This window comes from Macrobrachium nipponense, chromosome 46 (assembly GCF_015104395.2).
Source record: "Macrobrachium nipponense isolate FS-2020 chromosome 46, ASM1510439v2, whole genome shotgun sequence".
In the NCBI taxonomy this organism is placed as follows: domain Eukaryota; kingdom Metazoa; phylum Arthropoda; class Malacostraca; order Decapoda; family Palaemonidae; genus Macrobrachium; species Macrobrachium nipponense.
The window spans coordinates 47,137,363-47,163,963 of record NC_061106.1 but is presented as its reverse complement, the minus strand read 5'-3'; the positions used below and the strand labels follow the sequence as shown (position 1 = coordinate 47,163,963).

Sequence of the window (26,601 nt, the reverse complement as noted above, 5' to 3'; positions counted from 1 at the left end):
ACTTTAGTTGGTGTGAGACAGTGATTCGAGTGACAGTAGATAGCAGCGTGTGTTCGAGTCCTGGCAGGATCACGCTTTTTTTTTTTTTTTTTTTTTTTGTTTTTTTTTTTTTTTTTTTTAATTCAGGAAGCCTATTATATTTTATATGTAATCGGGGTTTAAGTTCCATTGATTTTACAAAGATATATATATATATAATATATATATATATATATATATATATATATATATATATATTACTCTAATTCTTTCGTTTTTCCTCCAGTTCAAATTCTCTCTTATTTCTCAAAGTCCCGTTATTTATTCCTGCAAGTTTTCTAGTTTGGTCGAGGAAAAGAAAATTAATGTCTAAATGGACGCTCGCAGGAATATATATATATATATATATATATATATATATATATATATATATATATATATATATATATATATATATATATATGTGTGTGTGTGTGTGTGTGTGTGTGTGTGTATATATATATATATATAATATATATATCTATATCTCCTATATATATCTCTATATATCATTATCATCAGCCATTGTTAGTCCACTTCAGGACAGAGGCCTCAGACATGCCCTTCCACTCCCCTCTGTTAATGGTCTTTCTATGCCAGTATAGCTATTCATAGAGTGTCTATACCCGCAAATTTTCTTAGATCGTCAATCCTTCGTCTTCTCCTCCTTCCTTCCCCAGCTTCGTTCGCAATCTCTAGGGACCCATTCTGTTATTCTTTTTGTCCATCTATTATCTGACATTCTCATTATACGCCCCGCCGCCCACGTCCATTTCTTTTTCTTACTTGTTGTTAGAAGACACTCTACTTATATATATATATATATATATATATATATATATATATATATATATATATATATATATATATTATATATATATTGTAGCTTTTACGGCATATAATTTATGAAGAATTAGAAACTGCACAAAAGTAACGTCTAGAGTCAAACTTATTAAATTTAAAAAGAACGATGAAAGTTGAAAAAATAAATAACTGTTAAAAGGAAAAATGCTTCTGCTGAATTGCTACAAGCTGAAGTGAGTTTTTTTTTTTTTTAATAATTTTTAAAATGATTCACTCGTATATCTATTTGGACACTTGCTAACTCTTCGGTGAGTCGGAATGTAAAGCTATTCTCTGCGCATCCAAGGTACAAATCACGTCATGTCAAGTGCTTGCTTTCGCTGTCTTCATACTTATTCAGGGCACATCTCGAACCGCCTATTAACCAATTTATCTCGAAACGCATTTTTTTTTTAGCTTTGTAGTTACGTACAATGTTGTGTTTGGGTGGGGGGAGGGGGAGGGGGAGGGGAGGTGGCCCCAGGCAGGGCACCTAATGTTGCACGATATCGATTTGACAAAAAGAGTCCACAGCCAAAAACAAAGTTGGAGCCGTAGTATTATTTCAGCAGTCACTTAGTTGCGTTCGTCGTGCTGTCTCCGAGACTGCTTGCTGGCTTTTCCCTCGAGTTCGCTTCATCGTCCCCGTTGGATCTCACGGTCAGACGAGAAGAGGTTTGTTTATAACATCATTTCAGGCTTCCTGGAAATCTAGTGAAAACGCGCTCTTGAAGAAAAGCAGCCGACTTGTCAATAAGTGTGGATCAAGGCACTTCGGTGAATCGTTGTGTCCCAGAAATATATTTTTAATAGCTATTTCCTGTAAGGTATAAGCAGTGGTAGTGATTTAGCAGAGCTGTTTAGAAAAGTCAGGTATTTTAACGACGTGTTTGATAAATTATACTAAATAGGGGAGAATTTTCTGTAAATTTTTTATGTGATATTTTCGTTAACTTGGTTTTCTATGACGATGGAATGTAGGTGGATACACATCTCAACCTGACGTAATTCGTTCATTGATAAAATAAGAAATTATGTAGAATACTATATTCCTTGTATGGGGGAATCTCGCCTTTATCTTCTTGTATTTTAACGTCTATTTTGATACTGTGAGTAAACTACAAAAACCACAGTACACTGGGATTTTTTTTCCTGTAAAGTAAGCGCAACAACACCTCAAAACCACCAGGAATGTAGGTTTGTTCAAAGCAAAAGAAAAGAGGAAAATAAAAACTTTATGTTAATTATCGGCGACTGTTTCTTCAGCCATGATTTTGGGATTTCTTCAGTATTAGAAAAATATTGCTCCCGCCATCATCACGTCTCATCGGCGTTGGAAATCATACATTTCTTTATGAAATACCGAAGATTTTGTTTTATATGACTTCGAAATAGCAGATATTCTACGTATTCAAAAGTATAAATTTTAAAAGGTTCATAAAACTTGTTTGATAACGTGCTTAAAATTCATTTTCTGCAAATATTTGGCTAGGATGAGTGCTACTCAACTGAACTTTCCATAAGATAATTTATATATATATATATATATATATATATATATATATATATATATATATATATATATACTATATATATAGATATATATTATATATATATATATATATATATATATATATAGATATATATATCTATATATATAGATAGAATATAATTATAGAGTATATATGTCTATTATTATCTATATTAGATTATGTATATATATATATGTAATATATAATATATGTATGATATATATGTACATATCCATATATCATATCCATATAATATATTAATATATAATATATATATATACATATATATATATATATATATATATATATATATATATATATATATATATATATATATAAATATATACATACAAACATAGAGGAGAGATGAGAGGAGAGAGATTTTATGAGTAAGGAGAGTAGAGAGACGAGAGAGAGAGAGTGAGAAAGTGAAAAACTTTAGAACTGTAAGCGAGTAAGGAGAGAGAGAGAGAGAGAGAGAGAGAGAGAGAGAGAGAGAGAGAGAGTTCATGCTCCCTGTCTATTGCCAAGTCAAAGATAATTTATGAGAATACTGCTGTACACAAACATTCTGATCAATACCTCCAACCTCCACAACGAGTTCTTTTTAACCACATCAGAGGCACTCTCTTTGTGATTTTCGGGGCTGGTAGCACAGCGACTTAGCTAAAAGGCCAAGAAATATCGACCTACATTATGGCAACGTTGGTTCCATTTTTGCTTTCTTAAGAAAGCTGCCATTATCTTGGCGTCAAAACACCGTCTGCCGTTTTCATCCACTCCTAAATATACCATTAAGGAGTGAAATTGCTTTTCGTGATGAAATATTATGTTTGATTTATGCCATTTCATAAGAGTAAATGCTTATTCTCTATTTTAATTTTTCAAATTCAACCACAATGCTTTATTGTGTGAATACAACCATTATACATACAAAAAATTTAAAAAAATGTTAGAATTGGTAAATTAATATATCCCTTGGGTCTTACGACCTGAAGAAACCAGCTAACAAACGAACAGAATAGAATTTCTTTCAGCTACTCAAAATTTAAGAGCTAAGAGAGACAATAATTATGCAATTTGTTCCTGTCTCTACATGGACAGCCAAGTAGATTTCATGACAATACACCAGATAACAAGATAATAAAGATGACAATCTTTTCTGTGTTATTTAAAGACGAAAACACTCCAATAACCTGTTCAACGTCGCTTTCAAATTGACGACAACAGTTTCTTAGAATTCACAAGAAAGATTTCAACAATAAACGATGCTATACAGTGTCCAATTCTCTCTTCGGTAGGAGCCACTTGACTCAAGTTAGGGGGCTTTCTTTTGGGCACTTCAGTGCCCGACTAGCTTTTTAAATTTTTACGACTATTTATTTATTTATTTATTTATTTATTTGTTTGTTTATTTATTTATTTATTTATTTATTTTTTATTTATTTATTTATTTAGTTTTTCTTTCTTGTAGCCCTTTGTATACGAATTTTCTTTTAAATCTCTTTGGAGTTATTCTGCGTGGCAATAAAACATGCTAACATATTAAGCTCCCTTATGTGTATATGTACTATGAAGAATATATATCCTAAATAAAACAGTAAACGCAATATAATCATTATTCTATATCCCAAGGCATGGTGGTCAGTTGATATGGATGTGGCTTTAATGTTTGGCGTAATCAACGTAATTAATAGTTTTCACTTTAAAAGCATAACTTCGTGATGATGCTTTATCTGCAATTACCCTAGAGGTAAATACCATTAAAATAATCCATCGAAAAACTCTCTCTTAATTATACAAAACAGGTTAAAATTAGTACATAGCTAGCTTGTTTACTGTTCCGTAAACGTCACCTATTTTCTTTAACTGTGATTTTTTATTTTTTTTTTATATTTGCAGTCACATTCAATATAGTGCTATCATAAATAAATTTTGCCCCTTTTCAATTCTTGTCGAAAGTTCTCGAATCTACTTTGTAATATATTTGTAGCTGAAAACTGCAGGTTTCGTATTCTTTGTTTAACTCTTATGTCCATAGAACCATTCAATAACGTCTGTCTTATGGAAACTGATGCACTCTGTTTTAGAGACTGACAAAAGAGCGATGAAAGACTCTCTGTGTCCGACTGAGGGAACAGAATTTCTCCCTTCGCAAGACATAACACAAGGTGAGTGTTTTTGAGAGAACTTAAAGCTTCAGTACCTCATTATAGTAATATAAAATTTAATGGCTTATGCGATTACTGCTGTGAAATATATTACATATATACTTATTAGGTGCATCCCAAGTAAATAAACTGAACTTACTTCTTCAAAGTCATATTTCTAATGTGATTATTATTATTATTATTATTATTATTATTATTATTATTATTATTATTATTATTATTATTTTTTTTTTTTTTTTTTTGCTCTATCACAGTCCTCCAATTCGACTGGGTGGTATTTATAGTGTGGGGTTCCGGGTTGCATCCTGCCTCCTTAGGAGTCCATCACTTTTCTTACTATGTGTGCCGTTTCTAGGATCACACTCTTCTGCATGAGGCCCGGAGCTACTTCAGCCTCTAGTTTTTCTAGATTCCTTTTCAGGGATCTTGGCATCGTACCTAGTGCTCCTATGATTATGGGTACGATTTCCACTGGCATATCCCATATCCTTCTTATTTCTATTTTCAGATCTTGATACTTATCCATTTTTCCCTCTCTTTCTCTTCAACTCTGGTGTCCCATGGTATTGCGACATCAATGAGTGATACTTTCTGCTTGACTTTGTCAATCAACGTCACGTCTGGTCTGTTTGCACGTATCACCCTATCCGTCCTGATACCATAGTCCCAGAGGATCTTTGCCTGATCATTTTCTATCACTCCCTCAGGTTGGTGCTCGTACCACTTATTACTGCAAGGTAGCTGATGTTTCTTGCACAGGCTCCAGTGGAGGGCTTTTGCCACTGAATCATGCCTCTTTTTGTACTGGTTCTGTGCAAGTGCCGGGCATTCGCTTGCTATGTGGTTTATGGTTTCATTTTTCGTATTGCACTTCCTACATATGGGAGAGATGTTATTTCCATCTATCGTTCTTTGAACATATCTGGTTCTTAGGGCCTGATCTTGTGCCGCTGTTATCATTCCTTCAGTTCCTTCTTTAGCTCTCCCCTCTGTAGCCATTGCCATGTGTCATCGCTGGCTAGTTCTTTAGTCTGTCTCATGTATTGTCCGTGCATTGGTTTGTTGTGCCAGTCCTCTGTTCTGTCTGTCATTCTCCTGTCTCTGTATATTTCTGGGTCTTCGTCTACTTTTATTAGTCCTTCTTCCCATGCACTCTTTAGCCACTCGTCTTCACTGGTTTTCAGATATTGCCCCAGTGCTCTGTTTTCGGTGTTGACGCAGTCCTCTATACTTAGTAGTCCTCTCCCTCCTTCCTTTCGTGTTATGTATAGTCTGTCTGTATTTGCTCTTGGGTGTAGTGCTTTGTGTATTGTCATATGTTTCCTGGTTTTCTGATCTATGCTGCGGAGTTCTGCCTTCGTCCATTCCACTATTCCTGCGCTGTATCTGATTACCGGCACTGCCCATGTGTTTATGGCTTTTATCATATTTCGGCGTTGAGTTTTGACTTGAGTATCGCCTTGAGTCTCTGCATATATTCTTTCCTGATCGTGTCCTTCATCTCTTGGTGTTTTATATCCCCTCCTTCCATTATTCCCAGGTATTTGTATCCTGTGTCATCTATGTGTTTGATGTTGCTCCCATCTGGTAGCTTTATCCCTTCAGTTCTCGTTACTTTGCCTTTTTGTATGTTGACTAAGGCGCATTTTTCTCATTCCAAACTCCATCCTGATTGTTCCCCGGATACAATCCTTACAGTCTGGATTAGGGTATCTATTTCCTTGATGCTCTTACCATACAGCTTGATGTCGTCCATGAACATCAGATGGTTGATTCTGTTGCCTCTTTTCTTGAGTTGGTACCCGGCATCCATCTTCTGTAGTACTTTTGTCATGGGAATCATGGCTACTACGAAGAGTAGTGGGGACAGTGAGTCGCCCTGGAAGATCCCTCTCCTGATATTAACCTCTGCTAGTCTTATTCCAGAGCTTGTAAGTATTGTATTCCAGTTGCGCATTGTATTTCTGAGGAAGCTGATGGTGTTTTCCTGTGCCCCATATATTTTCAGGCATTCTATTAGCCATGTGTGTGGTATCATGTCGAAGGCTTTCTTATAGTCTATCCATGCCATGCTTAGGTTGGTTTTCCTTCTCCTACTGTTCTTCATTACCATTTTGTCTATCAGGAGCTGGTCTTTTGTGCCCCTACACTTCCTTCTGCAGCCTTTCTGTTGGTGGGGGATGGTGTTTGTCTCCTCTAGGTAATTGTATAGCCTTTCACTGATGATACCTGTCAGTAACTTCCACATTATTGGTAGGCAGGTGATAGGCCTGTAGTTACTGGCTATATTTCCCTTACTCTTGTCTTTTTGTACTAAGGATGTTCTTCCTGTGGTCATCCATTTGGGTGCATGGTGATTTGAGATACAATGCTGGAGTTGTTCTGCTATTCGTGGGTGTAGGGCCTTGAAGTTTTTGAGCCAGTATCCATGGACTTCATCGGGACCTGGGGCTTTCCAGTTTGGCATTTTCTTTAGTTGGTGTCTGACTGTGTCTGTCGTGATCTCTGTGAATCTTTGTTTTATTCTCCCTGTTTCTTCTTCCTTGACTTCCTGGAGCCATGTTGCATGTTTGTTATGTGATACCGGATTACTCCATATGTTTTCCCAGAGTCTCTTGCTTGGTTCGGCTTCAGGAATTTCTGGGTGGTTGTCTTCCCCTCTTAGTTGGCTGTATAGTCTTTTCTGGTTGGTTCCGAATAGTTTGTTCTGTTGGTATCCCTTATTCCTGTTCATGTACCGTTGGATCTTATGTGCTTTGGCCTTAAGCCTCTGTTTTACATCTTCTATTGTGTTGTTTAGTCCCCTCTCTTGTACTTTGTATTTCTCGTTGAGTTCCTCCCTGGTTTTCTTGCTTCTTAGCCTTTTTTCCGCCATCTCTTTCAGTTTACTCAAGTCAGATCTCATCACCATGATTTGCTTTTCCAGGCGTCTTTTCCAAGGAGGTTGCTGTTTTGGTTTCTGTTGGGTTGGTTGTGCTGGTGGTGTTGGTGTTCGAATCCCCATCAGTTCTGCTACTAATCTTGCTCCTGCATATACCAAGTTATTTGTTTCTGTGATACTGGTGGTGTGTATTGTGCCCATTATTTCATTGACCTCACTTGTTTTCTCCCTTAATTTCTTGGTGTTGTAGGCTTTCATGGAAGGGATTATTATTATTATTATATTATTATTATTATTATTATTATTATTATTATTATTATTATTATTGAATCCAGTTAAACCTCCTCTTCACATTACAGCCTTTTGTTGGTGACTCAGTACTTGTGGATTTTGCTTTACATTTCATGAATTAGTGAGTGTGATTTTATTTTATCATTCATGTAACACAGTAAAGGTACCCTGATTGTAACTTGTATAATAAAAGAGTATAATTTTACTACAACAGGATCTGGCTCAGCACAGGAGTCCACTTCCCAAAGAAGGCGACGGTATGCTCTTGTTGTAAGTAGTATTTACGTTACATCCGTTTTATTTCAAGTTGAGTCGCTGTTTGTGTTTCTTTCATACTTGTAATTTGATTTCGACTTTTAACTTGAGCCCATGAAGTTTTTGTAAATTAATATTCCAATTTTGTATATAATATTCCTGAATCTATTTATTTGAGATGAAAGTATATTTTCCTTAAATCTTTCTAGACTGGTATAATCTTAGGAACGACACTTGGTACTCAGAACGATGGCATTTGCAGTACGTGGCCGAACGTCTTTGCTTCGGACATGGAAACTGACAGATCGACGATATATAATTCCTCACTCGAAGTAACAGACTGGCAACTAGATTTTATGAGTAAGTATCTTGCAAGCTGAAATGTAATGTTTTCAGTTTCATCTATATTCATATTTTAATTTGACAGCGCTACACTAAGTCTTGTTGACAGAGGATAATAATAAATGAGCGTAAACTATAGGTACTTCTATCTCAATATTCCTGAAGTCTCAGTAAAACATCTTACATAATTCATGTTCTGTAATCATACACTGGCTGAGAAAGTACTTGGCTTAGAAACCCTGAAATATTCAGATTCAGATGTCAAGTATAAAATCTGTAAAATTTGTGGAGACGGACTACACAGAATGTCCATATAGTTTTAAAGTCATTGAAAATTCTCTTATTAAATTTACATAATCACTGTTCTTTCTCTCTTCTGTAGGTAGTAGTTTCTTCATTGGAAGCTTGCCAGTCATTGTGGTCAGTGGAATGTTAGTGTCATGGCTAGGACGGCGGAAGTGTATGATCATCTGTTCAGTTCCTGGGGCTATAGGCTGGACCCTTATAGCCCTCGGCTATAACGTGCCTATGATCTTTGTAGGAAGGTCTGTATTCCTTTTGATATCCTTGTCTTTGCTATCGTGAAAATTACGGCTTTTTTAATGCACTCAAATTTGCGAGTCATGATTATAGCTGTCTCTTACATTATCTTGCCACAAGCCAAGGACTTTGGATTTCATTCTCTCCATTATATCAAGGTTACAATCTTTAGAACATATGTAAATGGATCCTTTAATAGAATTTCATAGTAAATATGAGTATTCTTAAACACATTTCAAGTTTAGCAGCGAAATGGAAATCAGCAACACTCATCATACTCACTCATAATCATATGATTTTTTATCTTCACAAATTAAACTTCCCTCCTTGTCAGCATCTAGGGAAGCTCATTTTTAAAATAAACTTTATTGTGGTCTAGACTACAAATGGTGATTGATGACATTACGGAATGGGTGATACCATGTCTGTTCTCATTCCGCGATCCCAACGCTAATAATGTCTTTCTTGTCTAACCAGTCTTTTCTCCCTTTACCTTCTTAACAGATTTTGGAAATGCAGATTTGGACCTGTTCAGGTATATCACCATTCGAGACTTGTTATCGGAAGTGGCTTATCTTCGTGTGCTTATCACCACAAGGATTTAGGAAATTCAGTCTTTTAGAGGCGTTTGTGCTTCCCTTTGCCATTAATTTTATTTGCATTTATTCATTTTTTTTGTTGGGGAGGCGTGGGAGCGGCGGCAGGGTGGAAGGGGGATATGGCCATGTGAAAGATTTTCATGTAAACAGTTTCCTTTGCTCTATAAATCCTTTGATTGCCCCTGAATTTCCTTGTAGAAAGAGACAATTCAACAGGAATTCTGACGAGTGAGGCAACTTAATAATAATCTATCTCCGTACCCACAGATTCCTCTGCGGCGCAGCTCACGGCCTACAAGGTATAGCAGCTCGCAGCTACCTGGCGGAGATCTCCGACGCCAAATTCCGAGGCGCTGCCGGAATGACAACCGAGACGATGAAAGGCATTGGCTTCATCCTCATCATTGCCTTGGGGATCCTCATGCCGTGGTATTACACGGCCCTGTTCTCTGCTTGTCATTTCATGCTCTTTGGGATGGTAGTGGCTCCTATCATTCCCAGAAGTCCCTCCCATCTCATCGTCAAGGGGAAAGAAGAAGAGGCCATTAAGATTCTCAGAAAGCTCAGGGGACCCGACGTCGACCACAGAGCAATGGTCAGACAGCTCAAGCAGGAGAATGAAAAAGCCGTCGGAATTGCCTTTTGGAAAGTGTTCTTCCAATCCGACGTGTTCAAAAGGTACCTGGTAGTTGCTGGGTTGTTCTTCATTTCCAACTTCAGTGGCGTGGAGGTCATCAGGGGGAATGCCACGCGTATGCTGCGGGCGTCTGGTGTAGCGTTCGACAAGGACATCACGACGATGATCGTGTTTTGCGTTGTACTCGGAGGCAGCATTTCACAGGTCCTCATCCTGGACTGGGTTGGCAGGAGGAGGTGTTTGTTGGCATCCTTGGTCCTGCTGGTCATTGGCTACGCTTCGTTGGGAACATACGTCTTCCTAAATACTGAAGAAGTTGAAATGGGTGCACCCAGTCTGATGCAAAATTTCACTATTTCTGATGATTCTAGGTAAGGAGCGAGTTTACAGTATTCCTCTTGAATAAAATAGCTTAGTATAATGCATTGTTACTTTTTCAGGGTCAGGAATGGGGGTAAAGTTAAGTTTGTTTCTGCTGAAGGTGTTATTCATGATATTTTAGGACGGTCTTAATCTAACAACTACATTCTTAAAGCAGTATATCAAATTCCAAATACAGTATTTTGAGGACCGATTTTAGTAATAAAAATAAACAGCTTTGAACAATACGTTATGTAATTTCTGTTGCTCTTGCTCCTTATGGGGGATAAAAAAATTTTCCTATTTCTCCCTTATTCTTTGTTTGAACTCTGCTCTTAAGTGATACGACATGATTGCATTGTTTCTCCTTCAAAATTCACGAACTGGCAACCTAAAATGCACCATATTTTTTCTCTTATTCCGGCAAGGAAACGCGATAATTTCACACTATAAGTCCATAAAATATATATATATATATATATATATATATATAATATATATATATATATATATATATAATATATATATATATATATGTTATATATATATATATATATATATATATATATATATATATATATATATATATATATATATATATATATATATATATATATATATATATAATAAAGTTTAACATTACTTGGCAACGCTACGTTGAATCTAAGATTTTAGACAATACAAAAAGAACCAGGTCACCTCAGATTTGAGCATGACTGAGAATTACCCAGAGATTAAGTAATGTATAGATCGAATGCTCAGAGAGAGAGAGAGGAGAGAGAGAGAGAGAGAGAGAGAGAGAGAGAGAGAGAGAGAGAGGTTTAGATATTCTTTCCATTTCAAGCTAAAATTTAATTGGTTAATCATCTATAATTTTTTTTTATCAGTTTTGAAACTGGGAGCGACTGGAGTTGGGTCCCCAGCCTCATGCTCATGACTGTGGCATTTGGCAGTAGTTTGGGCATCGGGTCGTTACCATGGTTACTCTCCACGGAGTATTTTCCCACGACAATTCGACCTAAGGTCAGCCTTTCGCCTTTGATGCTTCTACCGTTTGTTTCTGTATTGTAAGGAAATATGTTATACATATATTATATTATATATATATATATATATATATTATATATATATATATGTGTGTCTATATCTATATATATAATATATATATATATATCTATAATTAATATCTTTATTATAATATATATATTGTTATATATAATAATAATATAATATATAATAATAATATATATATATATATATATATAGTATATATATATATATATAATTATTTTAATATATAATTTTAATAATAATATATATTATATTGATATATATATATATATATATATATATATATATATATAGTGTATATATAGTATATATATATATTATATATTTATATATATATATATATATATATATATATATATATATATGTATATGCATGAATCTATGTACGTATATATATTCACTTTCTGCTGACTAAACGAAATGAATAATAATATTTCGTTTTTGTTTATTAATTTATTTACTTATTTGCACCACCTATGATTTAAACTCTCTCTTTGGCCGAGCCTCGAGTATCTTAAGAAAATCCAGCTGTAGTTCACAAACCCATTATATCCACAGGTACTTGCGATCTGCTCTATAACAGCCAACGTGACCTCGATCGCAGCACTACAACTCTACAGCCCACTGCAGAGCCTTTTGACCCCAGCAGGCCTTTATTGGTTGTACGGAAGCTTCTCTGCGCTGGGCATAGTGTTCACTTTAGTCTTCGTCTATGAAACTAAAGGTATCACCATAGGGTAACGAACACACCTTCGTCCTTCTCAAGTTCAGATCATACGGTCGTCATTTTGAGTATTGAGTTTTTTGTAGTCTGTCATTGATTTGTGAAGGACCTTAGTTAAGGATATTGGCAAAATCTTTCATTCGACGTTTTCTTATCACTCTTTGCAGTGTTAGGAAAAGCAGTTGTGTTCATTTTTAATGTTGATTTTTCATGACTACATCAGCAGGTTTTATATAGCGTCAACTGAAGTACTTTCATATTTCATGATCATTGATTTTAAATGACTCATTCCACATCAACCTGCAATGACTGCAATGCTACACAGGTGACACAAATTGTATTTTAAATAATTCACAGCAGATGGCAGCATGAACTTACGAAGCAGTATTACAGGTATACGTGAGAGAGAGAGAGAGAGAGAGAGAGAGAGAGAGAGAGAGAGAGAGAGAGAGAGAGAGAGAGAGAGAGAGAGATGCATACTGTTATTGCTTATATATAAAATAAAACATAACACGTCAATAAAGTTGCTACTAAATAATATTTAATACATCTGATATTTCCATTTTTATCTGCCATGATATCGCTCCCCACAGGAAATGAAAATAAAAGGTATTTTCATATATACCCTAAGAAAAATATATATAGTTTTGAAACTGGTGTTTTATTTGTTTATCCTTTTCAATATATCTGCAAGGTCTTTTATTTTACTTTTGTTATCATAAGATTCATGTGTCTCTTTCTACTAAGCAAAACTGACACCCTCTCCTATTCTGATCTGATGTATGATTGAATCCCTACTAGTATGGATCTGAACTAGTGACACCACGAGTCTGTTTTGCTTCGTCATAACTACTATGAGATTCAGGGTCTCTGTAACACGGTTTTTTGGACTTTGCTCCTTGTCAAAGCATCGGATGTAGCTGTGTCGCGGGCGGATTTTCCCTCACCATGACATTAAGATACGAGAATGAGAATAATAATATTAGTACATATACACTTTTGTCAGTCTTCTTGCCTGGAGACAGGGGTCGGAGAATGGTACTGTGTCATTGTTGACACGGTGGGTATGAAGACTGACGTTTATGCTGCCTGAGAATTAGGGTAGGCCTGTCCTACCTGCTATTACATGATATTCCTTGTGTGTATGGGTCTTACTACTGATGAGGCCAGGTGATGTCTTCCCACTGGGAGGCAGTTGAAGTGCTGATTTCCATTTCAGGGGTATTGAAGAAAATTCCTGGTATTCAGCTTGTTTCTTTATTACTCATAACATCATGCCAAATTTCTCCCAGGCCTAGTCTCCTGGACTTGGTTAATTTACCTAGTCTTCAGACTTCTGGACTAGCTCCCCTGGACTAGTTCCCTTGCAAGGGATAGATAATCATTTGTATTAATAATTTGGTAAAATAGCCAAAATGAAAGGGTGGACCAATTGACGTCCTCACACTCGAGACCATTCGTGATTCTTACATGTGTCTTTTAGTGTTACCAAAAGCAGACGAAAGATTCAGGGCAGCGTTCCCATACTCAGAGTGAAAGAAAAATAAAACAAGGGACTGGCCACACTTCCACGCACTTGTCCACAACAAAAACGAAAACATTTCACAGTTCCAATCACTTTTACAACAGCAGTGTAAAGATATTAGAGGAGGATGATGAATCAATTCCTAAATAAATAGCTAATATTAAAAGGAATATTTTTCCCATTACAGCTGAAAGTTGACATATGTATATTTTACAACCACACAAATTTTGTCAGCATTATCAATAACCTAAACCCGATAGTTTTAATTTTTATAGAGTAAAAATGATCTAGCCGATGCCATGGCCAATGATTACGAGCCAAGAGTCGAAAAACATTCATTACGTAAGCAAGGTAAACACGCCTTTTGACGAAATGTTGCCCCGCCCATCCACCAGTCAGAAACTCCATCGGATCTGAAACCCAAAGACTTTATGAATGGCGGAACGATACATAGATGTGGGTGGGGTATCAGTGCTAGCTGTAGTAATACTACTGTAGCAGTAGTGCCGCAACAGTATAGCAGTAATATACATGAATTAAACGTTTAGGCCAACTGCTGGGATCCTTGAGGATCATTTAGCTCTTCTTACAACTGCTCGAGAAATTAGTTTTTATAGACAAATGTTAAATTTTCTAATCCAACCGTGTCCATGGTAGCCTTCAGTGTTATCCTGAATTATAACGAGGCGAAAGTGGGTGGAGCCTCATGAAGTCATCATTCTGACGATAATTATTGGTGAAGGTTTAAAGCCAATATACGGTACCGGCTATTTTTTTTCAGTAAATAGGTAGATAGCCAATAAATAAAAATTGCTTGACATTGGATATAGCAGTTATCAAATCAAGCTTGTCTACTATGTTTTTGAAAATTACCAACTATTCCCTACATCTTGTCAATCTGATTGTGACCTATAAAGTAGACTGTAATTTCTTAGAAAACCTATTTTGGGAGTTGGACTAATAATCGGAGTGTTTTTGTATTTATTAACATATTTTGTTGGTTTGTTCATTATGACAATTATCAGTGGAGAGGTTTCAGAGTTCATAAAGGTGTACTGCTTTGCTTGTATTTAAATTTGTATGTCATTGTTGCCAGAGGTTTAGCCTTCGTTACGTATAGCCAATCATCCATCGAGAAAGAGGGAAGAAATGCTGTCATAAGTTACGTAACGAGTGCGTTCGAAACCTTTTCTCTGAGTAAGTTGGCCCGTCTTCAAAAAAGGTAACTTTTACATTATAAGTACCAAATTTATTCAACCTACGTAATGCAGAATACAGTCAAAATTTATGTGTAGATATAATATGTATTCTGAATAAGCGTTATATTTATGAAAGGCATAGATAAAAAGTTATTGCGAAAAAACCGTGTTACAGAGGCCCTGAATCTCATAGTAGAGGTCTGTTCATCTAAGACGCCACTCATTTTGCAGAACTTTCCCTTAGAGAATATCAGTTACACCAAGAAGCATTTCCATATTGATTTTCTGCTTTCGCTTGTACTTGGAATGATTTTTTTTTTTTTTACGTTACATATGCATACCTTTATCTTGAACTGATTACAAGACCTTTACAGAGATCCTGTAATAGCCACTCGAAAAGCAAGTCGTTTGATGACAAGTAAAGTTTCTCTGCTTTCGGGTTAGGCTTAAACCCATTTCTTTAGCGGCGGTCGCTTTGAGTAGAGTTGCCGTGTGTAGTGGAGAGCTGGTTATTTATTTTTTTTTTTTAATCGAAGCTTTCAGAAACTTTTTATTACTTGTGTATCTGTATCAGACCCGAACAATGTGTTTCTTAAAATTCAGCCCAACAGCGATACCGTAAAATTTTGCAAAGGTAAGTTTTTTTGTATGTGTTAGGTCAGGTAATTTGGAAATTCAAATGATGAGGTATATTTTTCTTGTCTTATTTTAGTCTGTGTAGGAAAACTTAACAACTTTGATGGGTTATACTGACTAGCCTACATTGGAGGTGGCAATGTGCAAACGCCTGTCTTGGTCTTGGCCTCTGCCTCACCGAACAAAAACCTGCCCTATGGTGATTTGTAATTTGAGTTAGCCTTGTATTATTCATTTCTTCAAACGCCTGTCTTGGTCTGGGCCTCTACCTCACCTGTTAAATCTGTCCAACTGAAACGTGACTTTAACTTAATCTTACTTAGAGTAACTTTGCCTTGCTTAACACGAGTGAGTCTGCAGCCTATCCTAACCAAACTTTACCTGGCTAACCTTACCCAGCCTAAGCCCCTAATGACACCTGATCTGTCATGCCACAGTCCGTATACCTACCTGGCTTTACCCAAGCAAAGAATCCTCCTTCTGTATCTGAAGCAAATATGGCCTGAATCATTAGAACTTCGTGAACTTGGCCTTTGTTTAAAGATCCTTGCAGTGTATATAGCTTTTCTGGAGACATTTTGACTTAACCTCTGTTATCTAACTTTACCTGAAGAATCCCTCCCTGAATGAAAGCTTTAAAAATTTAAATAAATAAAAACTCAGCCTAACCTTAGCTACCCAACATTACACGAAGAATCCATCCCTAAATGAACGCTTTAATTTTTTTTTTAACCCTGCCTAACTTCAGCAACCTAACTTTAACCAAAGGTTTAAGATATCGCTGACTTTTTGCTTTGATATGGGAAATTCAAAGTAATATAAGAGGGGGCCTGATTTAAGTCTTTCAATTATCACAAGTTTGCTCCAAGTCAGTTGGCTAAGTTAAAAGTTTCCCATACTTTTCAATTCGTGGAGTGCTGATAAGGAAAAACACCCCATAAGCTTACTGATATAAAATGAAGAATGCAAGCAGGGGCGTTCCTAGACATTTTAGGGCCAGAGGGGTACAGTCCCATTTGGGACCCCTCTTATGGGGTGGGAGGCGAGCAAAGCTGACCAAAGCAACTGGGGAAAATTTTTTATAATATGAGCAATTGTAGGATCATTGTAGAGGCACTTGTAAATGCAAATTTCTGACTTAGCTATATATTATTCATAATTCCAGGCCCCTTGGGTTAAGCAGAAGGCCAGATTCATTGAATCATTTGAATGTGTAATATCTGGGAAAATGTGGGCCATTATAGGGGCCCAAAGAGAAAGCGGATAATTAGGACCCCCTATAAGCAGTAATTAATTGCCTTAGATCGGCACTGCCCTTACCCCAATCAACGTTACCCACCCTCCTCCGATCTGTATGAGGAGGTCTATAATGGGTTTTACGATTGGGAGGGGCCCCCTGGAGAGCCCTATTTCTTTTACATAACCTTTTTGTTCACAAAATTGTAAATTGGGGTCCTTTAGTGGGCCCCAAACTTTCGGGTCCAACTCTAAATGGGGCCCCCCCAACACCTCACTTTGGGACCCCTGGGGATGATTTCAAACAGCTCCCTCCATCGGCCCCCAGCTCAGGGATGCCACTGAACGCAAACAAAAAGTTGTATAAAGTTATAAAAAGTTAATGACGTTGGCTCATGTATAGCGTAGTTTACCTTCGCAGTTTTCTATAGTTATCAAAGCCTAAGTAGAAAACGGTTCCTCTTGTATAGGAGTGTCTTGAAGCCTTAAGATGTAGAAAATTTAAGGTTATGTCACGTTATCTTGGTATAATTATTATTATTATTGTTAAAAACTACTACTGATGCCACATTTCTGCCAGTCGATGACCAGAAACATGCATTGAATAATGTTCAATTTGTGGGTATCTGTAAACGCTGATTATTCCAGTAATTTATGTAGTACCTATGTAGTAGCTGCTGTCATGGTAAGTATACTAATGTATTCGTACGTAGCTGCTCTATTGGTAAACTATAACGGTTCTGGTTTTTATCTTGAGTGAAAGATAAGTCTGGAGATTGATAAATGTATGTGCATGAGCAGATGGATGCAACTTCGCATGAACACCAATAAATTGAAGAAAACATAATAAGGCAATACTTTACGTAAGTCACATCGCCAAAGCGGGGACACAATGTTGGACACAAGCCGCTCTGTCATTACCTCGGGTCATAATGTCATACGGCACTCACGTGCGTCTTCACCAGACATGTTGTCATTAATGTTTTGCTTGTCGAGGGCGGAAAAAAGCACGAATTATGCAAATGAAGTTGGATTCCTCTGGCCCGTTTCGCTTCAGTTAACATCAGTTTCGCGATCTGGGCCGAAAACGCGAATGAAAAACTAGGAATTAAATGAAAAAAAGGAAGGTTTTGATCCCTGCAATTACTGAGATGTTCAAGACGTAAGGTTGTAATTACGAAGTTGGTCATCCGAAATTGTCTTATGTAATGTCAGGTATTTATAGGTTTTCAAGTAGGAAAGTCGGAATATGCACATTTCAATTTGCGTTTTTTTTTACTCATTTATAATCAAGGTCCTAAGAGATTTAGTGAAATAACTGGAATCAGGATTCATATTTGAGAAGTGAAAATTTGAAGAAAGCAGCAAAAAACCTTGACTAATACCCACAGTGCACACCCGTGAGGTACACTGACGACACTAATCCCACCACGGGGGAAAACTTTTAGGAACAGTAGTCTACAGAAAAGGTGATCAATAAATGAGGAAATAGGTTAGGTACGATATTCTGAGCGTAGCGATTAGACAGAGGTATTTACGTTAGACGTGAATGAATTCAGTCCCCTATATCTCTGCCATAGACTTGTATGGCATTTGTCAAGGCGGTTACTGACTGAATCGCTTTGATCTGTGTAATACGTGCTGTTACTCAAAGATCATCAGTATTCATTCTGTTTAGAGGTTATATTGCCCTGCTAATCAGTACCGGAGGTTTCACCTTCTGGTTTTGCGTCTGAATAATAATAATAATAATAATAATAATAATAATAATAATAATAATAATAATAATAATAATAATAATAATAATAATAATAATAATAATAAGTAGTAGTAATACGTTGGCAAAAACAGTACATATAACGTTCTAATAAAAGTGTTGCAAGTTCGTGTATAATTTAAAACCCCTTTACAAAGCTTTCGAAAGCTTTGTAAAGGGTTTTTAAATTATACACGAACTCGCAACATTTTTATTATTGTGGACCTCTTAGACAATAACAATAAGTGGTACCTTACACAGCTAATTAAAAGCAGTGGAAACTCGTTTAATTGCAAGCAAAAGAAATAATATAATAATAATAATAAATGATAATAATAATAATAATAATAATAATAATAATAATAATAATAATAATAATAATAATAATAATAATAATAATATAATACCATCTGATGTTCATGGACGACATCAAGCTGTATGGTAAGAGCATCAAGGAAATAGATACCCTAATCCAGACTGTAAGGATTGTATCCGGGGACATCATGGATGGAGTTTGGAATAGAAAAAATGCGCCTTAGTCAACATACAAAAAGGCAAGTAACGAGAACTGAAGGGATAAAGCTACCAGATGGGAGGCAACATCACAAAACACATAGATGAGACAGGATACAAAATACCTGGGAATAATGGAAGGAGGAGATATAAAACACCAAGAGATGAAGGACACGATCAGGAAAGAATATATGCAGAGACTCAAGGCGATACTCAAGTCAAAACTCAACGCCGGAAATATGATAAAGCCATAAAACACATGGGCAGTGCCAGTAATCAGATACAGCGCAGGAATAGTGGAATGGACGAAGGCAGAACTCCGCAGCATTGATCAGAAAACCAGGAAACAAATGATAATACACAAAGCACTACACCCAAGAGCAAATACGGACAGACTATACATAACACGAAAGGAAGGAGGGAGAGGACTACTAAGTATAGAGGACTGCGTCAACATCGAAAACAGAGCACTGGGGCAATATCTGAAAACCAGTGAAGACGAGTGGCTAAAGAGTGCATGGGAAGAAGGACTAATAAAAGTAGACGAAGACCCAGAAATATACAGAGACAGGAGAAAGACAGAAAGAACAGAGGACAATGGCACAACAAACCAATGCACGGACAATACATGAGACAGACTAAAGAACTAGCCAGCGATGACAATTGGCAATGGCTACAGAGGGGAGAGCTCAAGAAGGAAACTGAAGGAATGATAACAGCGGCACAAGATGAGGCCCTAAGAACCAGATATGTTCAAAGTACGATAGACGGAAATAACATCTCTCCCATATGTAGGAAGTGCAATACGAAAAATGAAACCATAAACCACATAGCAAGTGAATGTCCGGCACTTGCACAGAACCAGTACAAAAAGAGGCATGATTCAGTGGCAAAAGCCCTCCACTGGAGCCTGTGCAAGAAACATCAGCTACCTTGCAGTAATAAGTGGTACGAGCACCAACCTGAAGGAGTGATAGAAAACGATCGGGCAAAGATCCTCTGGGACTATGGTATCAGAACGGATAGGGTGATACGTGCAAACAGACCAAAGTCAACGAAGAAAGTATCACTCATGATTGTCGCAATACCATGGGACACCAGAGTTGAAGAGAGAGAGGGAGGGAAAAATGGAAAATATCAAGATCTGAAAATAGAAATAAGAAGGATATGGGATATGCCAGTGGAAATCGTACCCATAATCATAGGAGCACTAGGCACGATCCCAAGATCCCTGAAAAGGAATCTAGAAAAACTAGATGCTGAAGTAGCTCCAGGACTTATGCAGAAGAGTGTGATCCTAGAAACGGCACACAGATAGTAAGAAAAGTGATGGACTCCTAAGGAGGCAGGATGCAACCCGGAACCCCACACTATAAATACCACCCAGTCGAATTGGAGGACTGTGATAGAGCAAAAAAAAAAAAAAAAAAAAAAAAAAAAAAAAAAAAAAAAAAAAAAAAAAATAAATAATAATAATAATAATAATAATAATTAATAATAATAACGATTGTCTCTCACAGACCCTTAATGGCAAAAGGAAAATTCCTTCCGATTAATTGTGTTCAGTCCCCGTCCTATCGTGCAGTGGCATTAACGATCAAGCGTCTAATTATATCATAAGTGCCGAGCGCTCTATGTGTAATTAAGTCGAATTCCAGGCATATCTAAACTCATCATTAAATAGCCAGTCTTAATAAGACTTCACTCTCTCGATTCCTCCTGTTCTTATATGAGACGAGTAAATTATTCCTTTTTATTCAGTCCACCTTCCTCGCATCGCCTTGTTAAAAATGTAGTACGGTGAAGGGGTTGTTTGCTGACTAGCTTATGATATCATAATAATGATAATAATAATAATAATAATAATAATAATAATAATATATAATAATAATAATAATATAATACCTCAAACGCTGCTTCATCATCACACCAACCTCGAAGAGTTTGCAAATCTTTGTGGGCACGTAAAGACCACCTTGAAGAACGCCGTCTGATGGACCCACTTCCCATCGATCTCGGCTAATTCTCTCTCTCTCTTTCTTCCTGTCTCTAACTTCCAGTCAAGCAGGTATTCCCCAAGACACTGCCCCGCTATATAATTGCAATAATCAAGGCTTTAATGAGTGAATTGGAAGGGATGGAATAAATCACGGGCGATGACTCTTGGCAATTAGTGCCGTGGCATCAGAAGTTGTGCCTAGGGTCCACGAAGGGAATATTTATGTCCTAACAATGATATAGGGTTCGTTCGCGTCTGGGTGGCTAAAAAGACATTTCCTTAGTTTGCCCGATAATTAAGGTAGGAACGAGGAGAGTGATTGGGTTTATAGTTTAATACCTAGATGTATGTGCTCTCTCCTCTCTCTCTCTCTCTCTCTCTCTTTCTCTCTCTCTCTCACTAGGTATACTACAAAGTTATTTTCAGGTTATTTTGAACTGGATATGAATGGGCAATTCGTGGTTTTACAAAATACGCTCTCTCTCTCTCTCTCTCTCTCTCTCTCTCTCTCTCTTCTCTCTCTCTGTTAGGTATAAGTTATTAGCAAGGAATGTGAATTCGATGTTAATGGGCCATTTTTGGCTTTACAAAATGTTTCTCTCTTCTCTCTCTCTCTCTTTAGTTGTGAGTTATTTTCTGGATATCGTGAATACGATACGTATGGACCATTTCTGACTAGGAAATAATGCTCTCTCTTCTCTGTGTGTGTGTGTGTGTGTGTGTGTGTGTGTAAGTAATTGCCAAGGTATTGTGCATGAGGTGTTACTGGGCTGCTTGTTGTTTTACAAATTAAAATAGTCACGTTTAAAATGAGTGAAATTGTACGTGGGCATGCAAGTACGTAAGTAAATACGATTCTCTCTCTCTCTCTCTCTCTCTCTCTCTCATTGAATTCAACATAATGGGACATTTGTCGCTTTATATTTACAAAGGCAGTTTTCAAAACTGGTGACGAATTATGTATGTTTATAAGCATTTATTTTTGTAACTTACACGTGTGACTTTTTTTGTGTATATTCACGAGTATTAGACCACAAAACATAGTGAATTGGATATCAAACGGTATTTGACGCTTAATGTTTATGAATATGTAGGTGAATTCACACACACTCAAGTGCCTTCACCTGACCAAATCAAACTTGCAGACCCGCTGTTAACATGATTATCTTAGATATCTGCCAATTAATTGGTCTTTTTGTCAGGCGCAGAGCATGACTAGGGTATCAGTGGGAGTGAGCGCGCATGCGCAGCGAGCAGCAACATTTTACAAACTTATTAGATATAAGCACTCGCCTCGCATACCGCCTGGGCAAATATTTAAGCCGGTCACGTACGAAAACTTAAATGAAGCTAGACGTAACGATGACTTCTTTTTTTAAATTTTTTTTGCTTTTTTTTACTTGGGGCATTCAAATCGTTTCCCACGATAACGAGATTGTAAGGCGATAGGGGTATGATGGCGAGTGCCCACACGACTGCCCACGCGAATCGACGCGTCATACCAATTAAATGTCTTCGTCCTCAAAAATGCCTCTTTAAATCAGGCATACTACTTTTGTTTGTTCGAAGGTCAATATTAGCTCAGTGGTCCTCAGGCTTTTGGGAGTAGAGGTGGGGGTGTTTGAGGCGGGGGGGGGGGGGGGGGGGGGGGGTTCATCCCATGTACCCTTTCACCGTATGTCAAAATGTCATTCCCCCTTTTTTCCAAAATTGTCTGCGACAAAATACTAGCAAAAACGAATAAACTAGAGTATAGAAAGACCAGCTTGTAGTGCGGACGGTTTTACACTGCCAGTTTGAGCGTACCAATCTGTGGTCACAATTCTCCTGCACAGAAACTCTGAAATTCCCCCTTTGGTGGTAGATCCCCCCTCCCTCCCGGGTTTAGAACCAAATTAAACTTCTAGAGTAAGAGTTCGAGTCTTAACTTACTCTAAAAGTCTCATTTGTTTATTTTCGTTCTATATTCATATAAAGTGTAAATGGACTGTCCTCGCAAATACCTACCAAAAAAAAAAAAAAAAAATAAAAAAAATAAAAAGTAAAATTCCGAGTCGTGTATTATTCAACAACAACTCGAGCAGCATCTTCAGTCCCCAAATCTCCTTCTTCGGTTCCTCGCTGGACGAGCAAGAAAGAGACAATTTTGATCGAATTGCGAAGTATTTGCCGAAGGTCTGAATTCCTAAGAAGGATGACTGATTGCCTCTTGCTTTGTTCTGAGAACCTAAAGGAAAATGATGATGAGGATTAATGAATGTGATTTGTTGACGTTATTTACGGCTTGGTATGGTCCTCGGGAATTACTGAGAGAGAATGTTTTTAGTTAGTTTATTCATTGGCAGACTGGTGCGTTTTCTTGACAGTCCGGTATGGGTCCGCTATCGACCTAAGGCTGATTCAGATGTTAGGTTGTTGGTTTGCTAAGCGATACTCATGAGCTGTAGCAGGTATTTTGATTATATATATATATATATATATATATATATATATATTATATATATATATATATAAGATATAGAATGTTTATATGATGACAAAAAATGGTTCGTTACAACAGAATTCCATCTAATATGAGCCCACAAAAACTGTGGATGGATCTCTTGGTATAAATACCGTCTTTTCTGTAAATTTTCTCATTCATCTACCTACATGAAGAGAAAGACAGCAGTCTCTGAAATATGTAGTACTTTCCTTCTATATTTTGGCGTTTTTATGGGTTTAGCTTGCTTTTATTAGAATGTTTATATATATATTATATATATATATATATATATATATATATATATATATATATATATATATATATATATATATATATATATATATATATATATATATATATATATATATATATAAACGACAATAGGAAGGGAAGCCTTATCTTCCACCGTGTTAATATACATCATACAGATTACTTCTCAAACCAGTTCCCTATGACGGAAAAGCTTGCTCCCGGAATACATTCATAAATAATTTATAGCCAGCGGTGTACCGACATGCAAAACCCAAGGATCATAATCGGTCATAAAGCAACAGAAAACAGTTTTTATTCGACGTTTTTTTCGTCTTAACATGTAGAGGGTTATGAACACGTATTTTATTGCCTATAAACCATAAGTATCAACCAACTGAAATTTTTCATTTATATTCCTGCGTTAAGCTTTAGTAGCTAGGGACTGAATTATTCATTTTTAAGAAATTTATCTTCCTCTGAGTTTTGTTTTTATTCTTACGACTCTCTCGCTCATTTTTCGAAGTTTGTCATGATGTCACAGCATTTTACGTCGTTCTATCTTCGTGTAAAAGTGCTTCCGTACGCCTACTTGATTGTAATATTTTAATGGAGAATGGTATTTGACGATAAATGAATGTATGTATGAATTGAATTTTTATCACATTACCGTGATCCATATACGAGCATTAAGCTACAAATGACCTCTAATGCCCAGTTCGCTCTTCCTCGGAATTAATAGATTTTCATGAATGTTAACCGAAGGGAAATTTTGTAGTTGATAATCATTTCGCTGTCCCATGTGTAAATGTGGTAGTTAATATTAATATATATATTATATAATATACTTCTATATACTATATATTATAAATTTATATTATATATAATATATATATATATGTATATTATATAAATTAATTCTATCCTTAGTTCCTCAGTGATTTCAGAAATTGGGAAAATAAGAAGTTTAACATAATTAAACCAGATACCAAGCTGGTCCGATAAACTTTAGCCACTATATTACAATATGTCTGGAGCCAAAGCCTCGATTGATAACAAAAGGGTATAGGCATTAAAATAAGTATATATATTGCCATAACTTTCCCTTTCTAAGTCTCCCTCTGAAAGCCGACATGACAAGCGAAGAAACTCTGCTTCTTAGATCGCCAGTAAGTTTGTTTTCGAAATAATTGCCAGACGATTTGCATTACGGATTGACATTTCAACTTGCATCGCGCATGCGTAATTCAGATTGCCCAGTGATTTGCATATGATTACGCGGCATGGCCTTTGATGTGGATGACTTTTAAGCATACACAACACGAGCAACACACTGCATTTGTCAGAAGCTGAAACATGAGAGGTATCGAAATGATAATGAGGATGTAATAAGCGACGAGTGAATGACCCAGGATGTTTTTGACTGAAGTGATTTAAAGAAAGCTTGTTTTTTTTATGTGTTCATTTCTAGGCCTTATTTGCCTAGGAAATTGTTATAATTCATAGCATTTGCTCTATATTCATTTGTAATTACTCCAGGACGAATAAAAATCTTAAGTTGGTAAAAAAGTAAAAACTATTTTAATGTGTTCATTTCCCTGGATGCATTATTTGCCTAGAAAATTGTTATAATTCATAGTATCTACTCTACATTCATTTGTAATTACTCCAGGACGAATAAAAATCTTAAGTTGGTAAAAAAGTAAAAACCATTGTTTGTCACCCACTCCATTCCCCAAGACGTACTCGCCACGTGGAATGTATTAAATACACCAACTTTACAATGCAGCTTCTTCGCCGTGTGCCGTGTTTGTTTAACGCACCTGAGAGAAGCAGGTGCTAAAAAGTTACCACCTCGGTTAGCATTTAAATGTCGCCAAAAAAAGAAAAAAAAAAAAAAAGTGAAAGACCATTACGAAAGCCCATTCCAACCCCGAGAACAAACTTAATTTGTCCGAGGTCGGTGTTCGTGGCTCCCGGACCGGGGAGAAGGAGAAAATGACCATAGCAAAAATACAACTGTTGGCTGAAGAATTTTCGAGATGACTCAAACGGCCGGTCAGCCCCCGTGAGAGATGGAACAATTCATACGAGTTGGCATCTCACGTTCTTCCTAATGCATCCCGGCCATGTTTGGAATATAAACACGCTGATTTATTGCCCAGGTGATTATTTGGAGGAGGCGAGTAGTTTAGGCCGGTGATTAAGGCTTACCCAAAACTAGGCTCGGTTTCATTCTCTCTCTCTCTCTCTCTCTCTCCTCTCTCTCTCTTCTCTCTCTCTCTCTCTCTCTCTCATATCCTCCCGGAATTTGCAAAGGGACTACAATTAAAGCAATTTGTCCAATTATCTGTTTTATTGGTTCATTTGAATAGGCGCTTTCCTTCATTTCCGCTCGTAAGCGCGTACGTATCTCGGCTTCTTACGTATGCGGAGTTTTACGATGTCTAATATACCCCTCTGCGCTTGCGCTCTCTCTTCTCTCTCTCTCTCTCTCTCTCTCTCTCTCTCTCTCTCTCTCTCTCTCTCTATATATATATATATATATATATATATAATAATATATATGTATATATATATATATATATATATATATATATATATATATAATATATATATATATATATATATATATATATATATATATATATATATATATCTAATAAAAGGAGCCCATAAAAACACCAAAATGTAGAGAGAAAATTACTATATTTCAGAGACTGCTGTCTCTCTCTTCAG

The 26,601-nt window shown here is 36.6% G+C and overlaps 1 protein-coding gene across 1 annotated transcript; it reads left to right on the top strand.

Annotated features, from left to right (window-relative positions):
• Positions 1 to 1,381: 1,381 nt before the first annotated feature.
• On the top strand, positions 1,382 to 12,915 carry LOC135215008 (facilitated trehalose transporter Tret1-like). The gene is made up of 8 exons (XM_064249544.1): positions 1,382 to 1,536; positions 4,484 to 4,564; positions 7,951 to 8,006; positions 8,201 to 8,351; positions 8,716 to 8,878; positions 9,740 to 10,480; positions 11,357 to 11,492; positions 12,099 to 12,915. The coding sequence occupies exons 2-8, from the start codon at positions 4,501 to 4,503 to the stop codon at positions 12,279 to 12,281; spliced, it is 1,494 nt and encodes a 497-aa protein (XP_064105614.1). The 5' UTR covers positions 1,382 to 1,536; positions 4,484 to 4,500; the 3' UTR covers positions 12,282 to 12,915.
• Positions 12,916 to 26,601: the final 13,686 nt, after the last annotated feature.

What these genes read in the sequence shown, in the direction of transcription:
- LOC135215008 (XM_064249544.1), top strand. Translation starts at nt 4,501, where the DNA reads ATGAAAGACTCTCTGTGTCCGACTGAGGGAACAGAATTTCTCCCTTCG. An exon ending in CTGGCAACTAGATTTTATGA is followed by an intron (nt 8,352 to 8,715) that starts GTAAGTATCTTG and finishes TCTCTTCTGTAG; the next exon opens with GTAGTAGTTTCTTCATTGGA. An exon ending in CCTATGATCTTTGTAGGAAG is followed by an intron (nt 8,879 to 9,739) that starts GTCTGTATTCCT and finishes CCGTACCCACAG; the next exon opens with ATTCCTCTGCGGCGCAGCTC.